This window comes from Salmo trutta, chromosome 3 (genome assembly GCF_901001165.1).
Source record: "Salmo trutta chromosome 3, fSalTru1.1, whole genome shotgun sequence".
Lineage (NCBI taxonomy): Eukaryota > Metazoa > Chordata > Actinopteri > Salmoniformes > Salmonidae > Salmo > Salmo trutta.
Genome location: NC_042959.1, coordinates 7,783,101 through 7,799,667, shown reverse-complemented (window position 1 = coordinate 7,799,667; position 16,567 = coordinate 7,783,101). Strand labels below are relative to the sequence as shown.

General features: G+C 45.4%; 1 protein-coding gene across 3 annotated transcripts in view; it reads left to right on the top strand.

Annotated features, from left to right (window-relative positions):
- Window positions 1-16,567, top strand: part of LOC115167519 (glucocorticoid receptor) — a 55,904-nt gene that overhangs the window by 33,456 nt on the left and 5,881 nt on the right. The window contains exons 3-8 of one of the 3 annotated variants that reach the window (XM_029722003.1): window positions 5,027-5,190; window positions 6,755-6,871; window positions 9,371-9,652; window positions 9,778-9,922; window positions 11,131-11,261; window positions 11,642-11,799. In XM_029722003.1, coding sequence (XP_029577863.1) covers window positions 5,027-5,190; window positions 6,755-6,871; window positions 9,371-9,652; window positions 9,778-9,922; window positions 11,131-11,261; window positions 11,642-11,799 — 997 coding nt within the window. Of the gene's footprint in view, window positions 1-5,026; window positions 5,206-6,754; window positions 6,872-9,370; window positions 9,653-9,777; window positions 9,923-10,360; window positions 11,086-11,130; window positions 11,262-11,641; window positions 11,800-16,567 lie in introns of those variants that run through there. The other 2 variants (XM_029721994.1, XM_029722014.1) reach the window with 2 other exon arrangements.

Genomic DNA, 16,567 nt, shown 5'->3' with positions numbered 1-16,567 from the left:
TATTGACAGTGCATGTCAGAGAAAAAAATCACGCTATGAGGTCGAAGGAATTGTCCGTCGAGCTCCGGAACAGGATTGTGTCGAGGCACATTCTTAAATGAAAGCTGTTTGGAACCACCAAGACTCTTCCTAGAGCTGGCCGCCCAGCCAAACTGACCAACTGACCGAAGGGCCTTGGTCAGGGAGGTGACCAAAAACCCGTTTGTCACTCTGACAGAGCTCCAGAGTTCCTCTGTGGAGATGGGAGAACCTTTCAGAAGGACAACCATCGCTGCAGCTCACCACCAATCAGGCCTTCATGGTAGAGTGGCCAGACAGAAGCCACTCCTGAGTAAAAGGCACATGACAGCCTTCCTCCACTTGATGTAACTGGTAGAATTTTACACTTTGATGGCTTGGGTCTACTCTACAGTGTACAAGCCATGTAGACTGTTTGCCCATGTAGGAGTTTGCCAAAAGGCACCTAAAGACTCTCAGACCATGAGAAACAAGATTCTCTGGTTTGATAAAAGCAAGATTGAACTCTTTTGCCTGAATGCCAAGCTTCATATCTGGAGGAAACCTGGCACCATCCCTACGGTGAAGCATGGTGGTGGCAGCATCATGCTATGGGGATGTTTTTCAGTGGCATGGAGACTAGTCAGGATCGAGGGAAAGATGAACGGAGTGAAGTACAGAGAGATCCTTGATGAAAACCTGCTCAGGACTTCAGACTGGGGCGAAGATTCACCTTCCAACAGGATAACGACCCAAAGCACACAGCCAAGACAACGCAGAAGTGGCTTCCGGACAATTCTCTGAATGTCCTTGAGTGGCCCAGCCAGAGCCCGGACTTGAACCCGATCAAACATCTCTGGAGAGACCTCAAAATAGCTATGCAGCGACGCTCCCCATCCAACCTGACAGAGCTTACAGAGAAGAATCGGAAAAAGTCCCCAAATACAGGTGTGCCAAGCTTGTAGCGTCATACCCAAGAAGACTCGAGGCTCGATTGCTGCCAAAGGTGTTTCAACAAAGTACTGAGTAAAGAGTCTGAATACTTATGTAAATGTGATATTTCCATTTAAAATGTTTAATACATTTGCAAACATTTCTAAAAACCCGTTTTTGGTTTGTCATTATGGGGTGTGTGTAGATTGAGGGGGGGGGGGCAATTTAATCAATTTTAGAATAAGGCTGTAATGTAACAAGTACGGAGAAAAACATTTATGAAATGTATGCATTCACTACTGTAAGTCGCTCTGGATAAGAGCGTCTGCTAAATGACTAAAATGTAAATGTAATGTAAAAATGTAACAACATTTTGAAAAAGTCAAGGGGTCTGAATACTTTCCGAATGTGCTGTAGTGCCCTTACTGGTCAAACATGGTGCAGAAGGTCCACTATATATGGGAAGTAGACAGACAGACAGGTTTGTTGGCCAGCTCAGTGCATAGCAGCAGCAGTAGTAGTAGTAGCAGTAGTAGTAGTAGCAGTAGTAGCAGCAGTAGTAGTAGTAGTAGTAGTAGGAGTAGCAGTAGTAGTAGTAGCAGCAGTAGTAGTAGCAGCAGTAGGAGTAGTAGTAGCAGCAGCAGCAGCAGTAGTAACAGCAGCAGCAGTAGTAGTAGTAGTAGTAGTAGTAGTAGTAGTAGTAGTAGTAGTAGTAGTAGTAGTAGTAGTAGTAGTAGTAGTAGTAGTAGTAGTAGTAGTAGTAGTAGTAGTAGTAGTAGTAGTAGTAGTAGTAGTAGTAGTAGTAGTAGTAGCAGCAGTAGCAGCAGCAGTAGTAGCAGCAATAATAGTAGCAGCAGCAGTAGCAGCAGCAGTAGTAGCAGCAATAATAGTAGCAGCAGTAGTAGCAGCAGTAGTAGTAGTAGTAGTAGTAGTAGTAGTAGTAGTAGCAGCAGTAGTAGCAGCAGTAGTAATAGTAGCAGCAGTAGTAGCAGCAGTAGTAGCAGCAGCAGTAGTAGCAGCAGTAGTAGTAGCAGCAGTAGTAGTAGTAGTAGTAGTAGTAGTAGTAGTAGTAGTAGTAGTGGTGGTGGTGGTGGTGGTGGTGGCAGCAGTAGTAGTGGTGGTGGCAGCAGTGGTAGTAGTGGTAGTAGTGGTAGCAGCAGTAGTAGTAGTGGTAGTAGTGGTAGCAGCAGTAGTGGTAGTAGTGGTAGCAGCAGTAGGAGTAGTAGTAGCAGCAGCAGCAGCAGTAGTAGCAGCAGCAGCAGTAGTAACAGCAGCAGCAGCAGCAGCAGCAGCAGTAGTAGTAGTAGCAGTAGTAGTAGCAGCAATAATAGTAGTAGTAGCAGTAGTAGTAGTAGCAGTAGTAGCAGTAGTAGCAGCAATAATAGTAGTAGTAGTAGTAGCAGTAGTAGTAGTAGTAGTAGCAGTAGCAGTAGTAGCAGCAGTAGTAGTAGTAGCAGCAGTAATAGTAGTAGCAGCAGTAATAGTAGTAGTAGCAGCAGTAGTAGTAGTAGTGGTGGTGGCAGCAGTAGTAGTAGTAGTGGTGGTGGCAGCAGTAGTAGTAGTAGTAGTGGTGGCAGCAGTAGTAGTAGTAGTGGTGGTAGCAGCAGTGGTAGTAGTGGTAGCAGCAGTAGTGGTAGTGGTAGTAGCAGTAGTGGTAGTAGTGGTAGCAGCAGCAGTAGTAGTGGTAGCAGTAGTAGTGGTAGCAGCAGTAGTGGTAGCAGCAGCAGTAGTAGTGGTAGCAGTAGTAGTGGTAGCAGCAGTAGTAGTGGTAGCAGCAGTAGTATTGGTAGCAGCAGCAGTAGTAGTGGTAGCAGTAGTAGTGGTAGCAGCAGTAGTGGTAGTAGTGGTAGCAGTAGTAGTGGTAGCAGCAGTAGTAGTGGTAGTAGTGGTAGCAGTAGTAGTGGTAGCAGCAGTAGTAGTGGTAGTAGTGGTAGTAGTGGTAGCAGTAGTAGTAGTGGTAGAAGCAGTAGTAGTGGTAGTAGTGGTAGCAGTGGTAGTAGTGGTAGCAGTAGTAGTAGTAGTGGTATCAGCAGTAGTAGTAGTAGTGGTAGTAGTAGCAGCAGCAGCAGTCAGTAATAAGGTGTAGCTGTATGCTCTGAGTGCTGCTCTGTCTCAGCAGCAGTCTCCTCATAGTGTTGTTTGAGAAGCAGCCGGTGACTTCTAAAAGTCTCAGATCAGATGAAGATAAACCAGATGTTTGTGTTGTGGCAGACAGTTGAGGTTTGCTGCTGCTGTGTCGCAGTAGGCCATTTCCTCTCAGTACAGCTCTGAGTCTGTGTTGCTCTGTCTCACTACAGTGGGCGTAGCGGCTGCTCCTGCTGTGGCTGGCTGGGGCTTAGCAGTAAACAGGAGCAACACGAGGGGGGTGGGGACCTGAGACTACAGCAGAGGAAGTAGCAGCAAGGAACTGCTCCACCTAGTGGGAAAGGGCACCTCAAACAGCTAGGACATGGTCAGACAGAGAACATGTTGCGAAACCTTCAAAATCAGATAGAAATTAATTATATAGAACGGACAGGCCTCTCTAACTTGTAGAGAAAGTGATCATGGTAGCTCTAAATCATGACAGATAGAATTAAAACAACTGTGATTCTAGGAACAGTTATGCTTCATGACGATATTTTTTATTTATTTAACCTTATTTAACTAGGCAAGTCAGTTAAGAACAAATTCTTAGTTACAATGACGGCCTAGGAACAGTGGGTTAACTGCCTTGTTTATGGGCAGAACGACAGATTTTTACCTTGTCAGCTCTGGGATTTGATCCAGCAACCTTTCGGTTACTGGCCCAACGCTCGAACCACTAGGCTACCTGCCGACATCAGGTATGGTGATCCTACCACAGGTCTTTAGATGGTGTGGAGGACATAGAAGAAATGGTTGAACCACAGTTTATATGTTTGTTCTTTGGATCTTAAAGTAAAATGTTGGACATTTTAGAAAAAAGAAACTCATCCTAGCACACAGGTATTGTTGTAAGCTCCAGAGTAAAATGTAGGGGATCTGATCTCAACTGTAGGAAGTGTAACAGTAGATGTGCCAAGCAGTAGATGTGCCCTGCCCTGTTTGGAATATGTATATGTTTAGCTCACATACAGTATGTTGGTTTGTAAACTAAAATAACCCTAGGCATGCTGTGAAAATGTAGAAGGGATGCTTTTCAAGAGCAGAGGGAAGTACAGTGGGGGGGGGAAGTATTTGATCCCCTGCTGATTTTGTATGTTTGCCCACTGACAAAGAAATGATCAGTCTATAATTTTAATGGTAGGTTTATTTGAACAGTGAGAGACAGAATGACAACAAAAATATCCAGAAAACGAATGTCAAAAATGTTATAAATTGATTTGCATTTTAATGAGGGAAATATACAAAATCAGAAGGGAACTTTTTTCCCTCACTGTACATGTGTTGAGTTCCCCTGCTGTTACAGTGTTCCAGCTCACAAAAAGTGAGGGAGCCACATGCTTCTAGGTGAGCTGGTACATAGTTAAGAGAGTCTGCTCTGTCTCTGTGGGAATAGTGTTGAAATGTTTTCAGAATTCCAGGAGCATCATCATCAGTGTGTATTTGGCACTTGTTGCAAAGTTATTATTTTGTATTCATTCAGAAAATCACACTTGTTACTGACTGTCCCTCCTCTTCACTGCTCTCCTCTCTTCCCTGCTCTCCTCTCTTCCCTGCTCTCCTCTCTTCCCTGCTCTCCTCTCTTCCCTGCTCTCCTCTCTTCCCTGCTCTCCTCTCTTCCCTTCCCTGCTCTCCTCTCTTCCCTGCTCTCCTCCCTTCCTTGCTCTCCTCTTTTCCCTGCTCTCCTCTCTTCCCTGCTCTCCTCTCTTCCCTGCTCTCCTCTCTTCCCTGCTCTCCTCTCCTTTCTTCCCTGCTCTCCTCCCTTCCCTGCTCTCCTCTCTTCCCTGCTCTCCTCTCTTCCCTGCTCTCCTCTCTTCCTTGCTCTCCTCTCTTCCTTGCTCTCCTCTCTTCCTTGCTCTCCTCTCTTCCTTGCTCTCCTCTCTTCCCTGCTCTCCTCTCTTCCCTGCTCTCCTCGCTTCCCTGCTCTCCTCTCTTCCTTGCTCTCCTCTTGCCTGCTCTCCTCTCAATGCAGTTCAACCTCCAGGCAGGGTGGTGGCGCTGCGTCGTGTACAACCCAGGGCAAGGCCGGGACCGCCCATAAGATCTGTCTGGTGTGTTCAGATGAGGCGTCTGGCTGTCACTACGGGGTGCTCACCTGCGGAAGCTGCAAGGTGTTCTTCAAGAGAGCCGTGGAAGGTACAGGGGCAAGGGGTGAGATGCTAGGACAACTCATATGGTCTGGTCCCAGATTTGTTTTTACTACCTTGCCAAGTAGGCAGAAACGGATGTGGAACTGGGCTACCACTGGTGATGTCATGAAATGATGTGTGGTTTATGTATCATCATACTTGCCTGTGGCAAGGACTGAGATGGTAAGACACCTTGCCAGTATCTACCGTTTGGTTTACGGTAGATACTGGCAAGGTAGGATTTTTTACATTTGTGGAGGCCAGTGACATAAAATCAAAACCGCCGACAGCATTGAGTCTGCTTACATGGAGGAGGTCAGAGACTTAGCAGTGTGGTGCCAGGACATCAGCCTCTCCCTCAACGCCAGTAAGATCAAGGATCTGATCGTAGACTATAGGAGAAAGAGGGGAGAGCACGCCCCCATGCACATCGACAGGGCTGTTTTGGACCAGGTCGATAGCTTTTAAGTTCCTTGGCATCCACATCACTAAGGACTTAACATGGTCCACAAACACCCGCACAGTCGTGAAGAGGGAATGGCAGCGCCTCTTCCCCCTCAAGAGGCTGAAAAGATTTGGCCCTCAGATCCTCAAAAGGTTCTACAGCTGCACCATCGAGAGCGTCTTACATTTACATTACATTTACGTAATTTAGCAGACGCTTTTATCCAGAGCGACTTACAAATTGGTACATTCACCTTATGATATCCAGTGGAACAACCACTTTACAATAGTACATCTATATATTTTTTGGGGTGGGGGGGAAGGTTAGAAGGATTACTTAGTCCTATCCCAGGTATTCCTTAAAGAGGTGGGGTTTCAGGTGTCTCCGGAAGGTGGTGATTGACTCCGCTGTCCTGGCGTCGTGAGGGAGCTTGTTCCACCATTGGGGTGCCAGAGCAGCGAACAGTTTTGACTGGGCTGAGCGGGAACTGTGCTTCCGCAGATGTAGGGAGGCGAGCAGGCCAGAGGTGGATGAACGCAGTGCCCTTCTTTGGGTGTAGGGACTGATCAGAGCCTGCATCACAGCTTGTTATGGCAATTGCACCGCCCTTGACCGCAAAGTGCTACAGATGTTGGTGTGGACAGCCCAGAGCTTCCTGCCATCCAGGAAATGTATAATGTTTTATTTAACCTTTATTTAACTAGACAAGTCAGTTAAGAACAAAATTCTTATTTACAATGACAGTGCGCCGCTCTATGGGACTCCCAATCACGGGCCGGTTGTGATACAGCCTGGAATTGAACCAGGTCTGTAGTGACACCTCTAGCACTGAGATGCAGTGGCTTAGACCGCTGCGCCACTCAGGAGCCCCAAAAGAATGGCAAGGGGTGAGATGGTAGGACAACTGGTACTGGTACACCTTTGGTGGCATGGAATGGTGTTCGGTATGCATATCATAAATGATACTGTAATTGTCTGTGCCTGTTATAAAGAAAATGCAGACATTTTATTTGCAAGTGGGAGGCTTGCTGATCCAGTATGAGGCAAGGGGGGGGGAAATGCTGTCAAGAATATAGTACTTTATTACATTTTTTTTGTCATTCAAATGATTTTTTTCTTGTCTCAGGGCAACACAACTACCTGTGTGCTGGGAGGAACGACTGCATCATTGATAAGATCAGAAGGAAGAACTGTCCAGCCTGCCGCTTTCGCAAGTGTCTCATGGCAGGGATGAACCTGGAAGGTAAACTCTTTTACCTTGTTTTATTGTCTCATGGCAGGGATGAACCTGGAAGGTAAACTACACTGCTCAAAAAAATAAAGGGAACACTTAAACAACACAATGTAACTCCAAGTCAATCACACTTCTGTGAAATCTGTCCACTTAGGAAGCAACACTGATTGACAATAAATTTCACATGCTGTTGTGCAAATGGAATAGACAACAGGTGGAAATTATAGGCAATTAGCAAGACACCCCCAATAAAGGAGTGGTTCTGCAGGTGGGGACCACAGACCACTTCTCAGTTCCTATGCTTCCTGGCTGATGTTTTGGTCACTTTTGAATGCTGGTGGTGCTTTCACTCTAGTGGTAGCATGAGACGGAGTCTACAACCCACACAAGTGGCTCAGGTAGTGCAGCTCATCCAGGATGGCACATCAATGTGAGTTGTGGCAAGAAGGTTTGCTGTGTCTGTCAGCGTAGTGTCCAGAGCATGGAGGCGCTACCAGGAGACAGGCCAGTACATCAGGAGACGTGGAGGAGGCCGTAGGAGGGCAACAACCCAGCAGCAGGACCGCTACCTCCGCCTTTTGTGCAAGGAGGAGCAGGAGAAGCACTGCCAGAGCCCTGCAAAATGACCTCCAGCAGGCCACAAATATGTATGTGTCTGCTCAAACGGTCAGAAACAGACTCCATGAGGGTGGTATGAGGGCCCGACGTCCACAGGTGGGGGTTGTGCTTACAGCCCAACACCGTGCAGGACGTTTGGCATTTGCCAGAGGACACCAAGATTGGCAAATTCGCCACTGGCGCCCTGTGCTCTTCACAGATGAAAGCAGGTTCACACTGAGCACGTGACAGACGTGACAGAGTCTGGAGACGCCGTGGAGAACGTTCTGCTGCCTGCAACATCCTCCAGCATGACCGGTTTGGCGGTGGGTCAGTCATGGTGTGGGGTGGCATTTCTTTGGGGGGCCGCACAGCCCTCCATGTGCTCGCCAGAGGTAGCCTGACTGCCATTAGGTACCGAGATGAGATCCTCAGACCCCTTGTGAGACCATATGCTGGTGCGGTTGGCCCTGGGTTCCTCCTAATGCAAAACAATGCTAGACCTCATGTGGCTGGAGTGTGTCAGCAGTTCCTGCAAGAGGAAGGCATTGATGCTATGGACTGGCCCGCCCATTCCCCAGACCTGAATCCAATTGAGCACATCTGGGACATCATGTCTCGCTCCATCCACCAACGCCACGTTGCACCACAGACTGTCCAGGAGTTGGCGGATGCTTTAGTCCAGGTCTGGGAGGAGATCCCTCAGGAGACCATCCACCACCTCATCAGGAGCATGCCCAGGCGTTGTAGGGAGGTCATACAGGCACGTGGAGGCCACACACACTACTGAGCCTCATTTTGACTTGTTTTAAGGACATTACATCAAAGTTGGATCAGCCTGTAGTGTGGTTTTCCACTTTAGTTTTGAGTGTGACTCTAAATCCAGACCTCCATGGGTTGATAAATTGGATTTCCATTGATTATTTTTGTGTGATTTTGTTGTCAGCACATTCAACTATGTAAAGAAAAAAGTATTTAATAAGATTATTTCTTTCATTCAGATCTAGGATGTGTTGTTTAAGTGTTCCCTTTATTTTTTTGAGCAGTATATTTTACCTTGTTTTATTGTCTCGTGGCAGCGATGATTTTGATTTGTTAGGATTCTCATTAGTCGACGCCGATGGTGACAGCCAGTCTTACTGGGGTCTGACACATAACGAAAAGGGCATTACAGACAAAATACTTTACAATTTACCACCATTTAAAAACATGAAGATATAGTGGTCATCTATCAGTCCCACTCGTCTTACCGGAGGCAGCTGTTCTGTCTTGCTGATGCAGCGTAAACCCAGCCAGCTGTATGTTATCCATGTAGTCATTCAGCCACGACTCAGTGAAACACAAGATTTTACCGTTTTTAATGTCCCATTGGTAGGATAGTCTTATTCGGAGCTCATCCATTTTATTATCCAATGATTGTACGTTGGCTAATAGGACTGATGGTAGAGGCGTGTTACCCACTCGCCGTCGGAATCTTACAAGGCACGCCGACCTACGACCCCTATATCTCCGTGTCTTCATGCAAATTACGGGGATTTGGGCTTTGTCCGGTTTCTGAAGTAAATTCTTTGCATAAAAATCTTTGTCCAGTACGAGGTGAGTAATGGCTGTCCTGATATCCAGAAGCTCTTTCCGGTCATAAGAGACGGTGGCAGAAACATTATAAACAAAATAAGTTACAAATAACGCAAAAAAACACACAATAGCACAATTGGTTAAGATGAACCTGGAAGCTGAACTATTTTACCTTGTTTTATTGTGCAGATTGTAGTTTTGATGTAAATTGGTGTACAACTCAGTCTGACTACAAGCTACTACAACCTCAAATACAAGTAGATATATTAGTTTGACTTGTTTTTGAGATCATGGTCACTCAATCTACCGCCTCCCTTCCTCTCTCCTTCGCCACAGCTCGTAAAACCAAGAAGCTGAACCGTTTAAAGGGGGTGCAGCAGCCCACCACGGTCGAGCTGTCCCCCCGTCCGCTCCCAGAGGCCAGGTCGCTGGTCCCCAAGTCCATGCCCCAGCTCACCCCAACCATGCTGTCTCTACTAAAGGCCATCGAGCCAGACACCATCTACTCTGGCTACGACGGCACCCTTCCAGACACCTCCACACGCATCATGACCACCCTCAACAGGCTGGGGGGACGACAGGTGGTATCAGCCGTGAAGTGGGCCAAGGCCCTGCCAGGTACTACTGTCTCTAAGAGACACTGTTGGAAATCTGCATAGTATCTACCATAGATAGCAGTACTACAGTATCATCAGGGAAATGGAACCTTTAGTCATTCAGTGTTCTGTTATCTTCCCCTTCAGGGTTCCGGAACCTTCACCTGGATGACCAGATGACTCTGCTGCAGTGTTCCTGGTTGTTCCTCATGTCCTTCAGCCTGGGCTGGAGGTCCTACCAACAGTGTGACGGGAACATGCTCTGCTTCGCTCCAGACCTCGTCATCAACCAGTATGTCTCTCTCTCTCTCTCTCTCTCTCTCTCTCTCTCTCACTCTCTCTCTCCAGTATCTGTCTTCAATCGGTCTTAGTCTGTCTGTCGCTCTCTCTCTCTCCAGTATGTCTTTAATCTGTCCCTCTCTCTCTCTCTCCAGTATCTGTCTTCAATCTGTCTTAGTCTATCTGTCGCTCTCTCTCTCTTCAGTATGTCTTTAATCTGTCCCTGTCTCTCTCTCTGTCCAGTATCTGTCTTCAATCTGTCTTAGATACTCGACAGAGAGAGAGAAAAACTGTCTTAGTATCTGTCTTTGTCTCTCTCTACAGTATCTGTTTCTGTCTGCCTCTCTCTCCAGTATCTGTTTCTGTCTGTCTCTTTCTCCAGTATCTGTCTTTAATATGTTTTGGACTGTCTGTCTAATTCCTAACATGCCTGTGTCTCTCTCCTCATCAGGGACCGTATGAAGCTGCCCTACATGGCAGACCAGTGTGACATCATCACTAACATGCCTGTCTCTCTCTCCTCATCAGGGACCGTATGAAGCTGCCCTACATGGCAGACCAGTGTGACATCATCACTAACATACCTGTCTCTCTCTCCTCATCAGGGACCGTATGAAGCTGCCCTACATGGCAGACCAGTGTGACATCATCACTAACATGCCTGTCTCTCTCTCCTCATCAGGGACCGTATGAAGCTGCCCTACATGGCAGACCAGTGTGACATCATCACTAACATGCCTGTCTCTCTCTCCTCATCAGGGACCGTATGAAGCTGCCCTACATGGCAGACCAGTGTGACATCATCACTAACATACCTGTCTCTCTCTCCTCATCAGGGACCGTATGAAGCTGCCCTACATGGCAGACCAGTGTGACATCATCACTAACATGCCTGTGTCTCTCTCCTCATCAGGGACCGTATGAAGCTGCCCTACATGGCAGACCAGTGTGACATCATCACTAACATGCCTGTCTCTCTCTCCTCATCAGGGACCGTATGAAGCTGCCCTACATGGCAGACCAGTGTGACATCATCACTAACATACCTGTCTCTCTCTCCTCATCAGGGACCGTATGAAGCTGCCCTACATGGCAGACCAGTGTGACATCATCACTAACATGCCTGTGTCTCTCTCCTCATCAGGGACCGTATGAAGCTGCCCTACATGGCAGACCAGTGTGACATCATCACTAACATGCCTGTCTCTCTCTCCTCATCAGGGACCGTATGAAGCTGCCCTACATGGCAGACCAGTGTGAACAGATGTTGAAGATCTCCAGTGAGTTTGTCAGGCTGCAGGTGTCTCATGATGAGTATCTGTGTATGAAGGTTCTGCTGCTGCTCAGCACCGGTGAGTCTCAGCCCCACTTTTACTTTGACCTGTCACACTTGAGTCCATAATAATATACCAACCTATTTCCTGATTGATGACTGTGTGTTTCTGGGTTTTTACTGTTATTTGTTGTTGTTGATCATAGCATTGGGATGTCAAAAGAAAAGTTTCTTATTTCATCTTATTGTAGTTTCGCTCTACATTTTCATATTACTTTTTATATTATATATTTTTTTATTTCACCTTTATTTAACCAGGTAGGCAAGTTGAGAACAAGTTCTCATTTACTGGGTTATTGAACACGTTTCCTGTTTTGTTATCCTTTGGTGCCAAAGGATGGTCTCGAGTAAGACACACAGAGGTTGATGTATTATGTTGTCCCGTCCTGTCCCCCGCAGTGCCAAAAGATGGTCTGAAGAGTCAGGCAGTGTTTGATGAGATCAGGATGTCCTACATCAAGGAGTTGGGGAAGGCCATCGTCAAGAGGGAGGAGAACTCCAGCCAGAACTGGCAACGCTTCTACCAGCTCACCAAGCTTCTTGACTCCATGCACGAGGTACACAATAGACTTCTTCAATTTTCTAACTTTTATTTATTTTTCGTATATTTGTTATCATTTATTTTATCATCCATTATTATTATTATTATTATTATTATTATTGTAGGCCTATTTAATCATCTAAACCAGTTCTTTAAATATGCAAAAATATTTTGTTTCATTTTGTTGAGACATTTTCGTGGCTAAATTAAGTTCTTTCTTTTTAATTTTGTGGTTCATATTTAGTTTAAGAAAGGTTAAAACTAGGCCTATTGCTGTCCTTTGTTGGGTAGGCCTACGGTAGGCACTCATCTTTTGTTGGTAATTGCTGCAATATAGGCCTGTTCAAGGTTTAAACCAGTTCTTTAAATATACAACAACTGTTTTGTTTCCTTCTGTTGAGCCATTTTCTTTGGTCAAATTAAGTTCCAACTTTATTGTTGTGTCTGCCGCAATATAATACAGTTACCGGTAGTCTTAGGGATACTCGCACTCAAACCATGAAAAGGAAACAAACAAGAGGATGAGGGTGAGATGCAAAACGTAGTTTAATGATGCAACATGATAACCGGTTTGTATTTTCTCTATAAACAATGACTTACTATTTGGCTATTATTCGGTTTACTATGGCTATTATTAGATCTAGTTACTGCAGGCCTATGAAGACAGTAAATGTTTTAGGTCTAACAAAGTTATTCCTTTAATCTGACAATATAACACTTCTCTTTGTAAAAAAATTCTGATCCAAAATGTACGAATTAGTCTCCTCCTGTACGCCTATCTGTATAGCTGTATATCAAATCAAATTTTTATTTGTCACATGCGCTGAATATAACAGGTTTAGACCTTACCGTGAAATGCTTACTTACAAGCCCTTAACCAACAATGCAGTTTTATGAAAAATAATAGCTAAGGAAAAATATTTACTAAATAACAATAACGAGGCTATATACAGGGGGTACCGGTACTGAGTCAATGTGGAGGCTATATACAGGGGGTACCGGTACTGAGACAATGTGGAGGCTATATACAGGGGGTACCGGTACTGAGTCAATGTGGAGGCTATATACAGGGGGTACCGGTACTGAGTCAATGTGTGGGGGTACCGGTACTGAGTCAATGTGGAGGCTATATACAGGGGGTACCGGTACTGAGTCAATGTGGAGGCTATATACAGGGGGTACCGGTACAGAGTCAATGTGTGGGGGTACCGGTACTGAGTCAATGTGGAGGTTATATACAGGGGGTACCGGTACAGAGTCAATGTGTGGGGGTACCGGTACTGAGTTAGTGTGGAGGCTATATACAGGGGGTACCGGTACTGAGTCAATGTGTGGGGGTACCGGTACTGAGTTAGTGTGGAGGCTATATACAGGGGGTACCGGTACTGAGTCAATGTGTGGGGGTACAGGTTAGTCGAGGTAATTTGTACATGTAGGTAGGGGTAAAGTGACTATACATAGATAATAAACAGTAAGGGGGTACAGGTTAGTCGAGGTAATTTGTACATGTAGGTAGGGGTAAAGTGACTATACATAGATAATAAACAGTAAGGGGGTACAGGTTAGTCGAGGTAATTTGTACATGTAGGTAGGGGTAAAGTGACTATACATAGATAATAAACAGTAAGGGGGTACAGGTTAGTTGAGGTAATTTGTACATGTAGGTAGGGGTAAAGTGACCATGTATAGATAACAAACAGAGAGTAGCAGCAGTGTAAAAACAAAGGGGAGGGGGGGGGTCAATGCAAATTGTCCTGGTGGCCATTTCATTTATTGTTTAGCGCAGTCTTATGGCTTGGGGGTAGAATCTGTTAAGGAGCCTTTTGGACCAAGACTTGGCGCTCCGGTACAACTTGCCGTGCAGTAGCAGAGAGAACAGTCTATGACTTGGGTGATGCAACCGGTCAGGATGCTTTCGATGGTGCAGCTGTAGCACTTTTTGAGGATCTGGGGACTCGTGCCAAATCTTTTCAGTCTCCTGAGGGGGAAAAGGCGTTTTTCGTGCCCTCTTCTGACAACTACAGTGCCGTCAGAAAGTATTCACACACTTCGACTTTTTCCACATTTTGTTGTATTACAGCCTGAATGTTAAATGAATTCGATTTATATTTTTTTGTCACTGGCCTACACACAATACCCCATAATGTCAAAGTGGAATTATAAACATGAATGAAAACATGAAATAAGAATTTAAAGTCATAAGACATGGCCAGACATGGAATTATTAACACATACTAATAACTACACTACAGCCTCTGAATTAGTGTCTTCATTTTGTTGTCAGCAAACTTATTCAATGTTCTCTTACATCTAAAGCATACTTGACGGAAAACCTAAAATAATCATCCATCAGACTTGAATGTCTTTGGCAGAGTGAAAGGAAGGAAGCCTGTACATAAACAATATTCCAAAACATGCCTCCTGTTTGCAAGGCACGAAAGTAATAATGTAAAAAATGTGGCAAAGCAATTCACTTTTTGTCCTGAATACAAAGCGTTATGATTGGGGCATATCCAATACAACACATTGAGTACCACTCTCCATATTTTCAAGCGTAGTGGTGGCTGCATCATGTTATGGGTATGCTTGTAATCATTAAGGACTGGGGAGTTTTTCAGGATAAAAAAGAAACGTAATGGAGCTAAACACAGCCAACATCCTAGAGGAAAACCTGGTTGTCTGCTTTCCACCAGACACTGGGAGATGAATTCACCTTTCAGCAGGACAATAACCTAAAACACAAGGCCAAGTCTACACTGGAGTTGCTTAGTAAGAAGACGGTGAATGTTCCTGAGTGACCGAGTTAGTTTTGACTTAAATCTGCTTGAAAATCTATGGCAAGACCTGAAAATGGTTCTATAGTAATGATCAACAACCAATTTGACAGAGCTTGAAGCATTTTGAAAAGAATAATGGGCAAATGTTACACAATTCAGGTGTGGAAAGCTCTTAGAGACCCAGAAAGATGCACAGCTGTAATCACTGCCACAGGTGCTTCTACGGCTATTTCAGTCACACACGTTGCTGATGGGTGTATACAATCGAGCACACAGCCATGCGATCTCCATAGACAAACATTGGCAGTAGAATGGCCTTACTGAAGAGCTCAGTGACTTTCAACGTGGCACCATCATAGGATGCCACCTTTCCAACAAGTCAGTTCGTCAAATTTCTGCTTTGCTAGAGCTGTCCCGGTCAACCGTAAGTGTTGTTATTGTGAAGTGGAAACGTCTAGGAGAAACAATGGCTCAGCCACGAAGTGGTAGGCCACACAAGCTCACAGAATGGGACCACCGAGTGTTGAAGCGTCTAGCATGTAAAAATCTTCTGTTCTTTGTTGCAACACTCACTACCGAGTTCCAAACTGCCTCTGGAAGCAATGTCAGCACAGTAACTGTTTGTCGGGAGCTTCATGAAATGGGTTTCCATGGCCGAGCAGCCGCACACAAGCCTAAGATCACCATGTGCAATGCCAAGCGTCAGCTTGAGTGGTGTAAAGCTCGCCGCCATTAGACTGGACCAGTGGAAACGCGTTCTCTGGAGTGATGAATCACGTTTTGCCATCTGGCAGTTCGACGGATGAATCTGGGTTAGGCAGATGCCAGGAGAACACTACCTGCTCGAATGTATAGTACCAACTAAAGTTTGGTGGAGGAATAATGGTCTGGGGCTGTTTTTCATGTTTTGGGGTAGGCAACAGTTTGGGGAAGGCCCTTTCCTGTTTCTTCATGACAATGCCCCTGTGTACAAAGCGAGGTCCATACAGAAATGGTTGGTATAGATAGGTGTGAAAGAACTTGACTGGCCTGCACAGAACCCTGACCTCAACCCCATCGAACACCTTTGGGATGAATTGGAACACCGACTGCGAGCCAGGCCTAATCACCCAACATCAGTGCCCGACCTCACTAATGCTCTTGTGGCTGAATGGAAGTCACTGCCACAATGTTCCAACATCTAGTGGAAAGCCTTCCCAGAAGAGTGGAGGCTGTTATAAATCCATGTTAATGCCTATGATTTTGGAATGAATTGTTGGACAAGAAGGTGTCCACATAGTTTTAGTCACGTAGTGCCTGACGCGTTTAGCACTCACATCTCCGACAGCTGAACCGTAACGTGGACAGTTATTGTTTTAGGAAAGTAAAAACCGAACCAGCACGGGTCTGTTTGGATGTCTTTTTTCACCAGTCTTTTCAGAACGCGCCTGACTGTCCTCCGGTCCATTCGGAATGGGTCTGTTTTAAAAATATATATATATTTATGCATTTCGGGTCGGGTTCGAAAGCCACGGATTCATTTCCACCATGCGTTTAGTGAACACTGAGGCTTTACCCGCTTTAAGTAACACTTTAAGTAACACAAATGAATCCCATAACATTTGAACATGGAAATGGCTGTTTTATCATTCAGCCTACAGTAGCAGCTAATGTGTGCTGTTCAATGTTGGCCTACATTCCATGAGACTTTGGAAAAAATCATGCTTGGCTTGACATTAACCTGTTTATCCACTTATCCTTCAGACATTGAGGTGACGGAAAATGTGTTGATTGATGCAAGAAACCACTTTACAAAATAAAATGCATTATTATTCCCATACCATTTTTACAGAGAATCAGACAAATTATGCTACCCTCTTACCCTCTGCCTATTGGCTACTTAAAACTTATTCAAGCCTGTCTCAAAATACAACACCGCCCCTTTAAGACAAAAAAAAATGCTGCCTCCTGGTGGTCTGGAGCTCAATGCTGCCTCCTGGTGGTCTGGAGCTCAGTGCTGCCTCCTGG